The sequence below is a fragment of the Mugil cephalus genome, chromosome 11 (assembly GCF_022458985.1).
Source record: "Mugil cephalus isolate CIBA_MC_2020 chromosome 11, CIBA_Mcephalus_1.1, whole genome shotgun sequence".
NCBI classification, from domain to species: Eukaryota; Metazoa; Chordata; class Actinopteri; order Mugiliformes; family Mugilidae; genus Mugil; species Mugil cephalus.
This window is the reverse complement of record NC_061780.1, coordinates 3,818,362-3,833,379: the sequence shown is the minus strand read 5'-3', so window position 1 is coordinate 3,833,379 and position 15,018 is coordinate 3,818,362. Positions and strand designations below refer to the sequence as shown.

The following is a 15,018-nucleotide window of genomic DNA, read 5'->3' as shown; positions in this document are numbered from 1 at the left end:
CTCTGATGTGACCTGTACTGCACCATAAGCAGAAGTAATTCCTCTTGTCATATTCACTTTTCCCTAACTCAATAATTATGTTATTCTCATGATTAGACATTGCAGGTTTCTGTCATGAAAGCAATCCTTTGAGCAGAGGGTAATTTGTTTAATTTCCAGCCTTAATGTTCCACTGTTGGTCCGGTCTCACTAATGTAACAGGTTTTGATTGATTGCAGACAACTTGCGTGCCAGAAATGTCTAGATATTTTAATTATATGCCTATGTAGGAGTGTTTTCTAGAAGCAGTGTACTCATACAAAAAGCAACAATAAATGAGGAAGAGAAAGAAGGGTACAATTGTATGCCAGTAGCTGGCCATCACACCCATGGAGTGGTTTGTGCATTTACATGCCAAGCCCGTAGGAAACCTTTGAATGGCCTAATGGTGTTTTGAAGCAGCAAAAAAGCTCTTTACAATCTGGTTGGCATGGCATTCTTCAGATTTGAAATACATTTTAGTATGTTTCTGAGAATATGTATGATAAATACTATTCACATAGGAATATTTGTCCTGATTAATGAATATAGTGGCTAAATGAGTGAAAATATCAGCAAGTGAATAAAACGACGTAGGAGCAACAGTCATTCAGATGAATGTTTCTTATACATCATTATACAGGCAATAATAACTCAAACACAATCTACAAAACAGTGGGGGTGAGGCATTACCGCATTTTAGTGAATACTCGGGGCCACAGATACAAAGAATTATTCCACTGGTGCATGATTTATCAAGCAAGGAATGGTGCCCTTTTAACAGCCATGTTCTTGCTTCATAATGCATGCTTAAATGATGGACATGCCGTGCACCTACTGCGGCTCCCTGTGCTAGGCAGGATCCCTCTCCAAGATGAAGCTTGTTCACGTGAGCTACACGGTGCACAACTCACATCAATATCCAATCATTCCTCAACTGTGCATGATTACATGATTGAGCAAATCTTCACGTAGCAAACTCCACAGGCCACAAATTCGGAGAGATGAAACCTGAAATGAGACTCAATGTGGCTGTAGGGTTGGTTTGTGCGGAGCCATTGTCTATTGTGTTTGTGTGCTGCTTGCGCCCTGCGGGGCTGTCCGTCTGCTCTCTGCCTGGTGTGGAGAAGGGGCTTGCTGTGTCAAGCCAACCATGACCAGCTGGGCTCTCCTTCCCACAAGGAGCTCAGGAGCAGGAGGCCTGCATCTGCAGGTTGTTAACCTCACATCTTATTGCACTGACACATCAATTATTGTTATTAAGGGCCAGAGTAATTTATTTAGATACTGATTTCCCACAGGACTAAAGCAGGACTAATTGAGCCAGGTTTGTACTTGTGTTTGGTCATGCTAGAAGGGAGGGCGGGTGGATAAAATCACATGATGGTGGTGTTGCACACAGGTAATATACAGTGGGACATCCCATAATGTGGCGGCAATATCAGACACGGACATGATGAAAAATGGGAAATTTAAAATTTTCTTGAACACAACAGCCTAACATAAGCACACTGTCTGTTTATGGCATTAATAATGAGGAAGTTTAAAATGTCACCTGAATCTGAAAGTTTTCTCCAGACTATTGTATCCAGCAGTTTTAACTGAAGGAATTTTGGAGCAGCTAAATTAAGTGTGTTGGTCCCTTCTCAGATGAAGTGATGTTTAAAGACAGTGATAAAAAAAAAAAAAAGAAAAAGAAGAGCGGATTAAGTAAGGCTTGACCGCCCATCCAGTTCACCCAAGACTCCCCAATTGCCCATCCCTCACCAGCTATCTGTCGGTGACTCTATCGACCTTGATTTCGGAGACAGAGAACAAAACACTACGTCTCTCGTGAGTCTCTCTGCAATGCTTCTACTCACGTTAACTCCACAACCCCCACCCGCACCGATGTTGCGTCGTGCGCGTGGGGATGCCGGGCCATTCATGTCACGTAAAGGAATGTTCGCAGAAGACTCGAGTCTACCCTCCACCCCCCCATAGTAAACATCTTAACATGCACCACTCGATGCTGGGACTGAACCACGAGGTTGGCTTGGAGATGAACCTGGCGCTGCGCTCACATGCACACGCACATCGGCCAGGCGCGCGTACTAATGCACAACATCTCTCCACATTTCACTGCGTGCAAATAGAAAGCCGAGGCGTAGTGGTACAGCAGTCACGCGTGATTCAAAAGCAGGTAGACCCCCCCCTCCCCACCACCACCACCACCACCAAATCCCCCTCTCTCGTCATCATTAGTATTCACCCCCATAACCACTTATAGAAAATGAAAGGCAGTGATACATGCGTGGACGCACAGCAGCACTGAACCATCAGCACATCACTAAGTAGCTGGTAAGAACTTACCTTTTGACAGCAGAACCAGGATCAACCCAGCAAACGCGTTCCACAAGAGGGGGCAGCCCATGATTGAGTTCTGATTGATTTTTTTTCTCTCTCTTGTTTTTGCAGCCAAAGATTTCGGTATTCCTCCCTTTGAGTACCGCTGCAGGGAATCTGTTTATAAAAAACGACCCAGTGGATGAATGTCAACAGCAATAGTCCAACGCCTCTACATGTGAGTGGACGAAAACATCAGTCTTGACTTTTCCTTTAGGTGATTCCCGTCGGAGATAGCGGCTGGGAGGTCTGTTTATCTTCTCTCCGGTGCAGACTCACTCAACCAGAAATATATTACAGCAGCAATAACAAATATCCCAGACAATTAGTTTGTCTCTTTACACCTTGCAGAGCGGAGAGACTATTTTGGACAATGCATGAGAATGAAATGCAGAATTCAAACAGTCCAGTGACTTGACATGAATGTATTTTCTGTCACCATGCGAGTCTGTGCGCCCTGAACAAAAATGAGCCTGCTCTGTATGTCTCTGTTGGTATGCAGCGCGTTTCGTCGCTCCGCACTCAGCGCGTCGCAGGCAGCAGCACTGAATGCGAGGCGCACAAGAAAGAGCATGATTGACAGTTCAAGGAGAGCCCCTTTCTCCCAATCAACGGCCTCAAGGAAGGAGGCGGGATTTACGATTGCGCCGATGTCCCGTTCAGAGAGGCCGGGCAAGGAGCCGCGCCGGCCAATCCGTGGCATGCAGTGGGCGGGAGGAGAGCGAGGCGATCCACGGCGCGGTGATAATGCAATGTGATTTATAGCCAGTTTGGTGTTGCTGCAGTACTCGGGGAAAGCAGTCCACAGGGGGACAGGCTGGCATAATAACTACAGACACAGAGGTGGAGGGTGAGTGAGGGTCAGGTGGAGCCATAGCCCGTCGTTTCCGGGGATGCTGAATGAAAATAGAGTGAGGTATGGAGGCATTTTGCATTTGATGAGCAGATGTTAGCCGCTGAAGATGAGCGCAGATCACAAGAGGTGAAGCTTGTAAAGAAGATGCCCATTCACTGGTTAGTGTAGCGCACCAGAAAACACACCATCTGATTCTGCTGCTGACTTAATGATAGCTATGAACCCATTTAGGAAGACACTTTATATTTATGCAGAGGTACTAATGAGCCATTTGTAAACATGTTGGTCTCTTAGTCTCTGTGCCGCATCTGGTACTAAAGGCGTAAAAGGCTGTTGCCTCTAGTGAAGATATAAAAGGCCATTCGCAGTGTGAGCTAAGCATCTTGCTCGAAAGCGAGAACCCAGAGACTGACAGGAGGCTGTGAACCTAGCACAAAACTTTTATTGCCAAATGTATGCACACACATTTGGCCGTTCATTGCAGCCATATTGCATCACATTAGCAGGCCTTGGTCAGAAACACACGGATCATGAAGTGCCCTCGGGTCTGTTTTTGTAGTATTTAATGTATCCCTGAGATGATTAGTTCCATTTAGCTAATGCAGTGTTTTACTTTTGACTGATAGACTTTGTTTCCTTATTCCTCAAATAGCCAATTAATACTTTATTACTGCTGAGTGCGCAAGTAGTAAAGCGCTGCTTGCTGATTTATGGTATTCGGACAGAATTAAAATAAATACAGTGGGGGATAAACTGCAGATCTGTGTTACGGGCCTCTGTGTGTGTGTGTGTGTGTGTGTGTGTGTGTGTGTGTGTGGTTGTGTGTGTGTACATCAGATGACATGAGGAAGAAGAATGGCCAAAAAAAAAACAAAAAACAAAACACGGCTGATTAATGAGTCGACTAATCAAAGTCCAGCATTAGTTATGTATGGTGTGATTTGTTGGTAAATACTTATTATTCAGTGATAATTAGGTCTGGTTCAAAACAGTGAGTCAGGGTTCATGTTTACCATGTTATCCTCTGGCTCATTAGGCTGCTATCTTTTCTGATTTTTGTAAACTTATGCAAAATGAATGACTTACGGCCGATGATATGATGGTCAATATATTGACAAGATTCTTCATATGAGCAGCAGCAAATGCAAATGGGGAAACAACAGCATATAGCTATCACAAAGGGTGTACAGTAAAGAAAACAGCAGGTCCAGTCTTTGGCCTAAGGGAAACTGTTTCCAAATGGGCTTATACACCCTCGACTATATGCTATTGTTTGCACAAAACAATTAAGCTGAGCACAGTATGGTGTGCTGTTCCTCTAATCAGCATGTCCTCCCCCTCTTCTTCTTCATTTGGACGTTCAGTGTTTGCACTGAAATGCCTCAGGACAGTAATTGTGCAGCTTCCACATTAGAGTACAAACCTTACGTCTGTGTGACACTAAAAACTCTGATCCAAACAAGAGATATAGTACGCTTCATTAATGGCATTCATGATTGCAATCAGCAATTCAGCTGGGTTCCATGTACTCACAGATTTTATTTATAGACCTGTCACTAGCAGCATTTTGTTTGTATTCAGTTGTTCCAAGTGATTCGATAAAAGCAGAAGCACCTGAGAAAATGTTGACATAAATTTGCATTTTGACTCAGATTTCACAAAGCTAATTACCCTCAGACCTCGCCAGCTCCCGTCACACTGCGTGACAGCCTGAGAACAGTGAAAACAAACAAGCAGGTAACGCCAGGAATATTTCTCAATTTTGGAAAGACTGGCATGCATCAGTGAAAGAATGCAAGGCTGAATTTCTTAGCTTCCTCCCACTATGAATAAGTGAGGCCAAAATATGTCTCGGGCTTTGTGTCTGATGAGCCCAGCCTGTGAAACAATAGCAGGATATTGTACTTTCTATAGGAAGAATGCTATCGAGTATTACTGGACTAATAAACATAACTCTGAGCACCAAGACAGGTGTTTCACAGCAAAAAGTATCAGAAGGCTGAATTTTTCTGTCCTAAACATAATTTAGAGTTCTTCCCAGAACGCAGTTAAGATTTTCCAACATTTTATGACTATCACTGTACGAGGTGCAAAAATAATTTTTAGCACATGCCAAACAAGTTAGATTTACACTGAGAACAGCAAAACAGGAGACAAACTGCATTGCCAACAAGTGTTAATGGCATGTGATGAGAAAGCTGCACAAACTCCACTGTAATTTGCCCCAATTTTGTGCTTCAGATAATCTTTTGAGAGGTGGCAATTTTATCAAATGCTGGATATCTCTTGTTGGAAAAACAAGGTTCTTCTCTTATCATTTCAGGGCTGAAGTAAACAAAAGGGAGTTATTATGTCTATTTATCCTCTGATTGCTCAGTTTAGAGTCATCTTGGCTGTTGAGTCTGGTTTGATGTTTTCAAATTTCCATCAATTTATTTTATTAATTCGCTGTTTGATCTGAAAGCATTATTGTCTCTGTGTCTGATTTTGTTCCAAAATTGAGCTGGAATTGAGACTTCCTGCAGACTTGGAGAGCCCGCAGAGACTGATTAAGCTCACTAACTTGCTGAACTTACAAAAATTGATAGTGAACTCTCAATTCAGACTATATTTTGGAGGAAGAAATGTATTAGTGTTATTGTCAAAAAAAAAAAAAGAGAAAGAAAAGAGACAACAGACATGGGAAGCTACATGTTTTAGGCTGTGGTACACCAAATTAATGGTAAGTCATTTGCTGGTGTATGTGAGTCATGCAGCCTCAGAGACTTTTATTGTTTTGGCTGCGAGTGCCGTACTGTTGCCTCTAGTCTGACATCTGACAGCATGCTGAACCTGTGGCGTTAGTGCATTGGTGAGTGAAATCATTCAGATGGGCTGGTCGGTTTAGCAGGAAGAGAAACAGATGTGACAAAAGACAAAGACAAGAAGGCACACACAGTCGTTCTTTTTCATCTTCATCTCATTATTTTCACAATGACCTGACATCTAGAATGAATAAAAACTATAGACCAGCTGATCAGAGAGATTCCGGAGAGGCCAAGTCAGCCTTTCTGTTTCCCCTTTTGAATGAGCAATACATACTGCTACCACATGGGGGCTGAACGACATCCGATTTTTTAAAGTCGACTAACATGTGGTGAAAGTCGACGTCAACTAGTCAATGAGGTCACACATAAAAACACAGTAGAAAGTAATGCTTTGCAACAATGAAATATATATTACTGACCAGAATCGCATTGTAGCGTCTCACACAAAAGGAGCTATGGCAGCTTTTCTGCAAGGTAACTAATCTTGAACACGTTAACATCATAACCTCCGTCAGTCTGACACTTCTAATATCTCTCTTGCATGGTGCGTTAACGGCCATCAAGGACAAAAAACAACAACAACAAAATAAGGGTCTACAACTACAGCAACATTATCAAATAATAGAACTGAACATAGGTGTTAAATGACTGCTATTGAGAAGATTTGGCCTCTGTTAGCCTCTGTTGTCCTGCATGTCTGCATGTGTACAACCCAGTACAGTTAGTGCAACCCCTACTTCCACCTCCTGCCATGAGTAGTTACCTGTATTTCCATTCTTGCTATTTGTCTGTTAGCTGTGAAATGTGAACTGAGATGACGCCAGAGTGGGTCTTAGTGGCCGGTAGCTCTTTGGTGTTGGTTGAGTGTGTCCAGTCCCTAAGGTTAGCAATTAATGTGGATAAGTACTTGCTCAGGAGTTTAAGCCGTTGACTGATGGCATTGTAATGCAAAAGACTGGTGCAAGTAAGTGGCTTTGTGATGTGGTAATGTTTAAAGTGACTGGAAAGCAATGGATAGGGAAGCTTCTGTCTTGTAAAAGGTAATATACCGTAGAATGAAGAGCACCTCTTACTCAGCGAGAAGCAGAAGAAGACCTCATCTTCTTCCAAGGTAACACCAATTAGAATAATCATATCAGAGCACTGACCTTTTGCAGATTTTCTGTTTTTACTTTTAGTCTTTAATTTCGTTTCAAGTGGCTGCGGTAACCAATTACTGGAACTAACTTTTGACTTAATAAGTCTCAGCAAAAATCTTACACTATCACCGTCTCTCGAGCTTCATGACTTTCCTGAGTGACCATTTTCTTGTAGCTCTTCTTGTACTGAGCTAACAAGCTTCACAGTGCTGTCATGGTGTAATTAGACTGAACTGGCATGATACCTCCTTTGGCTTTTTTGCGGTTAACTCTTAGAGTCACAGTGATGGAGGCTTTGTTGTATGGAAACATAAGTAATGTATGATAATGGTCCTGATGCATAGTTGAGTGTAAGTGGCCACAGTGCCACTGAGTGCATCATTACTCATCAAGGGGACGCACAGTGACTTTGATGGATTATAATGTACAAACCCCTTTGCTGCAAGATGCATATGTGTGCTGCCTGTATACACTTCTATTAGAATCTGCAGGATGTGCCAGAGCCTGCATAGGCTCTGGCACATCCTGCAGATCCTGCAGCCAGTCACTGAGACACCTTGAAGGCCCGAGCTGAAATGACCCAATTAATAGAGTACAAAGCGGACCTATATTATAATGTCACATGTTGGTACCTTGACTGTGAGGACATACACAGAAGGACATCTCTCCGAGCTTGTTTGGAGAGTTTATGCACACATGTCTGGCTTGGAGTGCGTCGAGTTTGGGGAACTTGTCCCTGAAGTGTCTGCTGTAGAGCTACCAGTTGGGCCGAGACACCCCACCAGTCTGTTTAGTATGCTAATGTATGGAGATGCGGGCACGGGCACTTTTTCCCCCTCTTTTCCCATGCTACATTTTTAAGCCCCCTACATTAATTGGTATGGCTGAGGTGGCAGTCACTTGGTTGTAATCACTGTCCCTCTGAGAACCCCACTGAGAAGGACTGAAGAAGGATAGAGGCAGAAGGACTAAGAGCCTTCGGTCTCTGAAGGATTGTCCTCTGAATTATGCTATCCCAAGAGGTGCAAGGAGGCAGAAAGATGGGGAGGAAAACGCGGAGAGGAAGATATAGAACGAGGAGGGAAAAGAAAAAGAAGCTGAGAATGTGACGTGAGCGCTCTGCTGCCAGCGAAATGGAGGACTGCAGATGGAAGATGAAGGGAATCTGGGAGGAATGGAAGATTCATGTAGGGGGATTATGGTTGGAGACTGATAGTTGGATCTATGGGAAAAGGCACAGGGGGGCTTGAAGATGTTTGATCATCATGAAAAAGATGGAAAACGAAGGGAGTGGTAGGTCATAAAAAGATGAGAGGGGTCAATTGACATTAAAGCTAAACATTTTGTAACTTAATTGACTTTCATCCTGTGTAAACCTAAAATTGAGAGAAAGCCTCAGAGGATCAGGCCTCACATTTCAACTGAAGTAAATTGTTTTGTTAACCAGAACCTTTTAATTTGGGTCATTCCCGCCACTAACCCCACCTTTACTATTTACGTCTCACAAGTTGTTGCCGTTACATCCACTTTAAGCACAGGATCGTTTTCGCAGCTGATTGCTGCTGCCACCAACGCGCAGTGCTTTTAAAGTACCTTGAAATTGAGGAACTGCTTTTGAATCTGAAGTTGCAATGACTAAGAGAGCTCGCAAAGAGAAACAAAGAGAGAAAAGTGATGTATGAAAATAAGAAGATAAACTCTTTCTTTGAAGGTTAGAAGGTAAATGACTGTGGTGAAGACTGCTAATTGTTACGACCAAATGATGAGTGCGTGTGGGCGTATATGGGCATATATGCATGATTGTGGCTCTCTGTAGGCAGAGAGTGATGGATAGTAAATGATGAAACAAGGCACAAGGAGAACCACCTTTTAAGGAGTGCATGGAGCCAGAGCATGTCACAGAGTGTGGCCTTGAAGCCTGATCAAAGCCACGAGCTGGACAGTAATAGATGACGGAATTAAATCATGTCTGCTGCTGAAAACACTCTGTGTCCTTCTCTCACTCTCTCTGTTTATGGCTTTCAAAATGCAGCTACCATTTCCATTCATTTTAATACTCCACTCTATCAAATTTCTCCATCATTGCAACAAACCAAGCCACTGGCGTGGGTTATTGAAGTACGATGACAAAACAAAAAGTCAGCATAATTACTTTATTAGTGCAGACTCATGTCAGAGCGGGCGGCCATGTTTCATGTCACATCATGTCTCTCTATTTAGCATCCACTATTCGCCTTCTGGCCGTGAGGAGGCTTTTGCTGCTGAGCTGTGTTGTTTCCCCTCTGTCTGAGAATACGCGCTGCTTCTCACTCCACAAACCATCCCCAAGCTAATTAAAAAATTCTTAATGATAGTACTTCAAGAGCATTCCTTATTCCATTAATCATCTCCATATCCCATAGATCTGGGCAGCAGAAAATAAGAACTTTTTGTGTGTCTGTGTACTTCATTACCATCAAGAGCACTTTTGCATCCATTTGTATCCATAACTGTTTCGCTTTAAGCAGCAACTCATTTATCAACCATACGTTAGTTGGGATTATTGAACTCGGACTCAGCCATAAAGCCACAGCAGAGAGGTCCTCAAAAGCAGGAGACGCCTTGAAAGACTTAACACAGACCCTGAACTGGTAGTCTAGAGCCAACAGAAATGTGGCATTGATGAATAACTGGTTTCTGAAGGTGGCTATATCTCTCTCTATATATATCTGTATCTATCAATAGCGTGTGTGTGTGTGTGTCTATATATATATATATATATATATGTGTGTGTATCATGGTAACCGGTAACCATGCCAAGTGGCACAGTTTAAGCTTTGAGCTTGTCTACTTATGGCTGCCTCACATATCATCTTAGCCACTCCAGAGTTCCCTAATGGATTCTCTGCCACTCATCTGTGTCACTCTCTCTCTTTTGTACTTTTTTTCATTTAACCACACTAAAGTGAATCACTCCATTTTTTTTTTTTTTTTGCTTTCCTGTTATCTCCCTCATTTTCATTTCTCTGTCTCTCACCCATTATGACAATCTTCCCTCTCCAGCAGCCCGTTTGTCTTACCCCATCTTGCTTTCTTCGCTCCCATCTCCCCAGCTTGATTCAGCAGTGATGAGCGTAGCTTAAGGTGGGGCTGGCCTGAGGTGAGATGGAGACAGGCAGGGAGGTTAATGAGGATGGGAACCTCGCTTTTTGCCCGAGGTGTAAAAAGAGAGTAAATTGATGAGTGAAGAAGTGAAGAAATAGAAGATAGAGCACGGCAGACAGAATGACAGAAAGGTTTTTTTCATGTTTGCAGTGGTGAATTCAACTCTCACATTCAATGGTGTGACCATCAGCTGGTGGCCCAGCCTCAGAAATAATGCAGGTCTTTAAGATTGACAGCAATTATAATTTAAAATGATAACCAATCATAATATGCTATTAATCAATGTATTTATGAATTCAGTATGATAAAAAAAATGCCATCTTCAGAATTATTATTATTATTATTATTATCTATTAATTGCCTCGCCAAGGTTCCTGTGGTTGTGAAAATTAAAAATCAAACAAGGACAGAGTGTAAAATACATGAAGCCGCCCACACAGTTCTCAGAGGAGCCTGGTGAGTAATGCTGCTGCAGACTTCCTCATTCATCTCAAAGACCACTGGGGACTGCTAATATTACTAGGACTTGTTAAGTAAGAGAGTAAATGTGTCTATTTAATTCATAAAATTAAATTAATTAATAAATGAACACTTTTTGTGTATTTCAAATTCTGAAAAGCTCTCTCTCTCTCTCTCTCTCTCTCTCTCTCTCTATATATATATATATATATATATATATATACAGTATATAGCTTTTCATTTAATTTAAAAAAGCTATATACATATATATATAGCTTTTCAGATTTTGAAATACGCAAAAAGTGTTTCAGGAAAATGTTCAGGATTGACACCGTAGTCAGTGGAATTCTTCCTCCTCTGACTTCTAGTCACCTAAAGCAGGAAGGAGCGGAGCAATAACATGCGAGCAAAGCTTGACGTTACCTAAACTGACACATGTGTCACGTGGTTGATGTCGGAAATACTGTCAGGGAAAATAATCTGAATAGACCAGGGGTTCGCAAACTCCGAGCCAAACCAGCAGACCTGACTGCGGATCCATATAACTAATGGAGACGTGGCGACAAGAAACCATGAAATGTTAAAGCAGTTCAGCCAGCTGTAGCGATGATTTGGCAAAAGGGAAAAACTTTGGCGAAACTTGTCTCAACTAAACTAAATATAAAGCCAACTCAGAGTTCCCTCAACATTTACCACAGGGAAACAGTCTGCAACTTTGATTCCTACCACTGAATTGAACATACTTTCAGTGGACATGGAGCAAAAGGCGAGTTGACACAGTTGATGCCATTTTATTTTTCGGAGCTATATCGGTCCATACACCACCTGTATTTTTTTACCTGTTGCTATGCTTGTTTCACTGGAAAACAAGAGGGTTATAGGAACATCCACGCACGGCCAACTGTCAGCTACAGAGCAATAAGGGATTGAGCAAATCGCATTACGTGGACGAGGCTCAATTGTGTTTTTTAAATCTCACTGTGGCCGTGCATGCGTACGTACAGGTTGTAAATGTCCCACTTTTTTTCAATAAGTGAATATAACTGTCAAAGCAAGGCAAGTGAAAGACAAATTTACTCGTCTGAAAAAGTTAATGTCTAGCCTTGTACAGGTGACATCTATTTATCTGTCACTTCTACCTACCTCTAACCCACACCTCCTCTTGTCACCATTTCCTTTGTCACGCTCACAGATCAATCGTTCTCATTTTGCCCAGAATTGATTTCGCCGGCACAATTGCGCAATCTGCAGTTACTAACTCATCCAGTCGCATTCCGCTCTATCTTTTGCTCTTTTGTGCTCCTCTATCTCATTCTCTATCTGTCCTACAGCTCATTACAAATGGGTCTCTTTTGCTCCGTCCCCTTACTTGGTAACCTCTGCAGTGTTGTGGAACAGTGTCTTGTTTGGATGGGGCTGGCATTGCTAAGGCATTCTGTGCTGCAGATGATGCTGTGGATATGATATTACGCTCCCAGCCATTAGTCCATTATTAACAGACCACTGACGTGCAGAGCTGTGAGGATATTTTACCAATCATATTAGTTCTTCCGAAGTATGCTGATGCACAACATTTTTCCAAAGTATTTTACTTTCTTGTCTCCAGATTATTCTGCATGCACATCTATTTCAAAATGAATAAATACACCAGATGCAGTTTGACAGCTGCAGTGCATTAATCTCAAAGTCTCAGAACCACTTTTGTTTAACGAAGGCAGAAACTGTATTTGTTACCTCTCTCTGCTTCATCAACATGTATACAGAAGGCCAGCGTTTATGTCCTGTAGATCATGTTTTTTCCTCATACAAACATGTCCCAGAGACGGGTCTGCTCTGACAGCTCAATAATCATGTTTGTCAACAGGGCAGAATTAAAAAAGCGTTCGCCCGGGGACACAGCTGAACTGTGGCGATTTTGGCACAGTAAGCTAAATCATAAACTGCGTGTTCAAGTCACGTGTCACCCTGAGGTCCAGCAAGACTAAATGTAAATTCACTGGAAATGAATCAGTCTAGATATAAGTGGGTGTTCATTCGTAGCAAGAACAGCAGAACATCTTGATCACGTACTGCTAAAGCTTTCAGTCTACAATAGCATAAGTGGAATAATGGCAGTAACTGTATGTGGAGGAACTAAATGTCAAGAAATCAGGGCATCAATAACGTAAATGCACATGAAACAACTGTGCACATCATTATTGATGGAAAATGTATCACGCATTTTTTTCACGTACCGTCTTCCATCGATGTATGCACAGTATGTCTGAAGATTGAATTCCAGAAACAAATGAGGAACGAATGACTTTTTTTTTATCGACACACTGAAGCGACAGTGCAGTACTCTTCCCACACTATCTATTTATCTGTCTATCCACACTACTATTTCTTTTTTTTTAGTGCAAGAATGCCACCACTGAAAACAGATACAGAGAGTTTTACCTGCCACTGATTAGCATAATCACTATTCACTGAACTCATTTGGCAAGGGTTTGAATGTCATGCACATTACTACAGGTCAGACGTCTTCAAACTGATGGAGAGATTAGGTACCCCCTACTTACTATGTGTGTTCTATATTAAACTCACCCTAGTGCTGTTTATAAATATACATTATCATCATTTTGCATTCAACATTAAGCTATTGAAATAATACACAGACTCAAATATTCTTTTTTTTTATTTCAAACTTGTTTTCAAGTTTTAATTTAATTTGTGCGTAATATCGTGACTCGTGACTGGCTCAGCAGCAATAGGGGCGGGGCCTACTTTGCACAGGAGGCTTAGATTGACAGGTCTAGTGTGTCGCTCTGTGTGAAACAGCACGCTGTAGAGACAGCTCCTGTATTGCATGCGAAGGAGTGCTGACTGTTAAGATGACGTCTTCTGCCTCCATTTATCACTTTGCTGAAATATGTTGGATTCATGTTAATGTGTATTTAAAGAAATTTAGAGTTGTAGGGGAAAATTTAAAAAATATATACAAAAATGTCTAATCAACCAAAGCGACCCCCCCTGTAGTACCTCTGCGGCCCCCCTGTTGAAGACCTATGCTTTAGGTTAGATTTGATATTCTCCGTCTGGAAGCCAGTCTCCTACATGAGATTATGTCTTAGCAGCAAGCACAGATAACTGTTCTAACAGGCTGAAGGTTGTAGAAACATTGGTATGATCCCTATATATCAGAATCAGAGATACTTGGAAAGGAAGGACACATTCATCACTCTGCCAAGCACTTCATGGCAACACATGGAGCAAGTTTCAAAGCAGGAGGAAGCAAACTCTGCCAAACATGTAAGACCATATCGACTCCTATTCTTGGCTCTCTGAAAAGTCCAACATATTTATTAGAGAAGCCATATGTGGCTACTTCTCGTGGCCTTTCAAAACAACGCCAAAAATTTGAAAAAATGTATCGTGGCTCTGTTTTAAACCCAGAAAAGAGACGATGTCCACTGGAAAATACATGTTGTCCTGAAACTCTGATCTCTAAGCATCGTCTGAATGATGAATCAGGCTTTCAACTCTTCAGAGGCACACTAAACATGCACTCACTTGTTTTGTACCATTAACTTCAGCGCCGTCTCATTGTATAACAAACAACCATTCAAGTACTGGGAAGGACAGATATTGATTGATTCAACTAAACCCTCAAACTATGTTGGAACGCAGCTAAATGGCCCCGCACACAAATGAGTTGTGTGTTCATTCTTTGCTTTGATAGTTGTCTCTCAGTAAGCTGTTTAGCAGTTGCTTGGAAACAGATTTTTTTCAGAAGAAGTACTGCAGAGTTGGACTTGTGATTGATGGAAGGGGAGAATGAAAGTGAACTGGTAAGCAACTTTTGGATTGACAGCCAGAAGAACACGAGAAAGACATAGACTCATCACCGCTAGTAAACTTCTCATCAGTTTGCAGATTTAAAGAAGCTACAGTCAGCAGACAGGCATGTTCTGCCAGATTTATCCATCCCTCCACAAAACCCGGCGACATCCCTACAAAGTGGCAGTCTCCAATGTATTAGCAGAGACCTATAATCAATCTGTGCCATGTTGTATTTTCTCAGAAGGTTTCTGCTGTGTTTCTAATGCTCACAGAGAGATAAAAGAGAGAGGGAGAGGAAGAGAGGCAGAACAAGAACTGGAAGAGAGGTGGAGGAAGATACAGAAAGATTCAGAAATGCAATCATTTTTGTGCACACTTGACGTATTAA

At 42.0% G+C, this 15,018-nt stretch overlaps 1 protein-coding gene across 1 annotated transcript in view; it reads right to left on the bottom strand.

Moving 5' to 3' along the window:
* Positions 1 to 2,943, bottom strand: part of iglon5 (IgLON family member 5) — a 92,937-nt gene extending 89,994 nt beyond the window's left edge. The window contains exon 1 of the mRNA XM_047598579.1: positions 2,371 to 2,943. Coding sequence (XP_047454535.1) covers positions 2,371 to 2,431 — 61 coding nt within the window. The 5' untranslated portion in view covers positions 2,432 to 2,943. The remainder of the gene's footprint in view (positions 1 to 2,370) is intronic.
* Between the last annotated feature and the right edge of the window lie 12,075 nt (positions 2,944 to 15,018).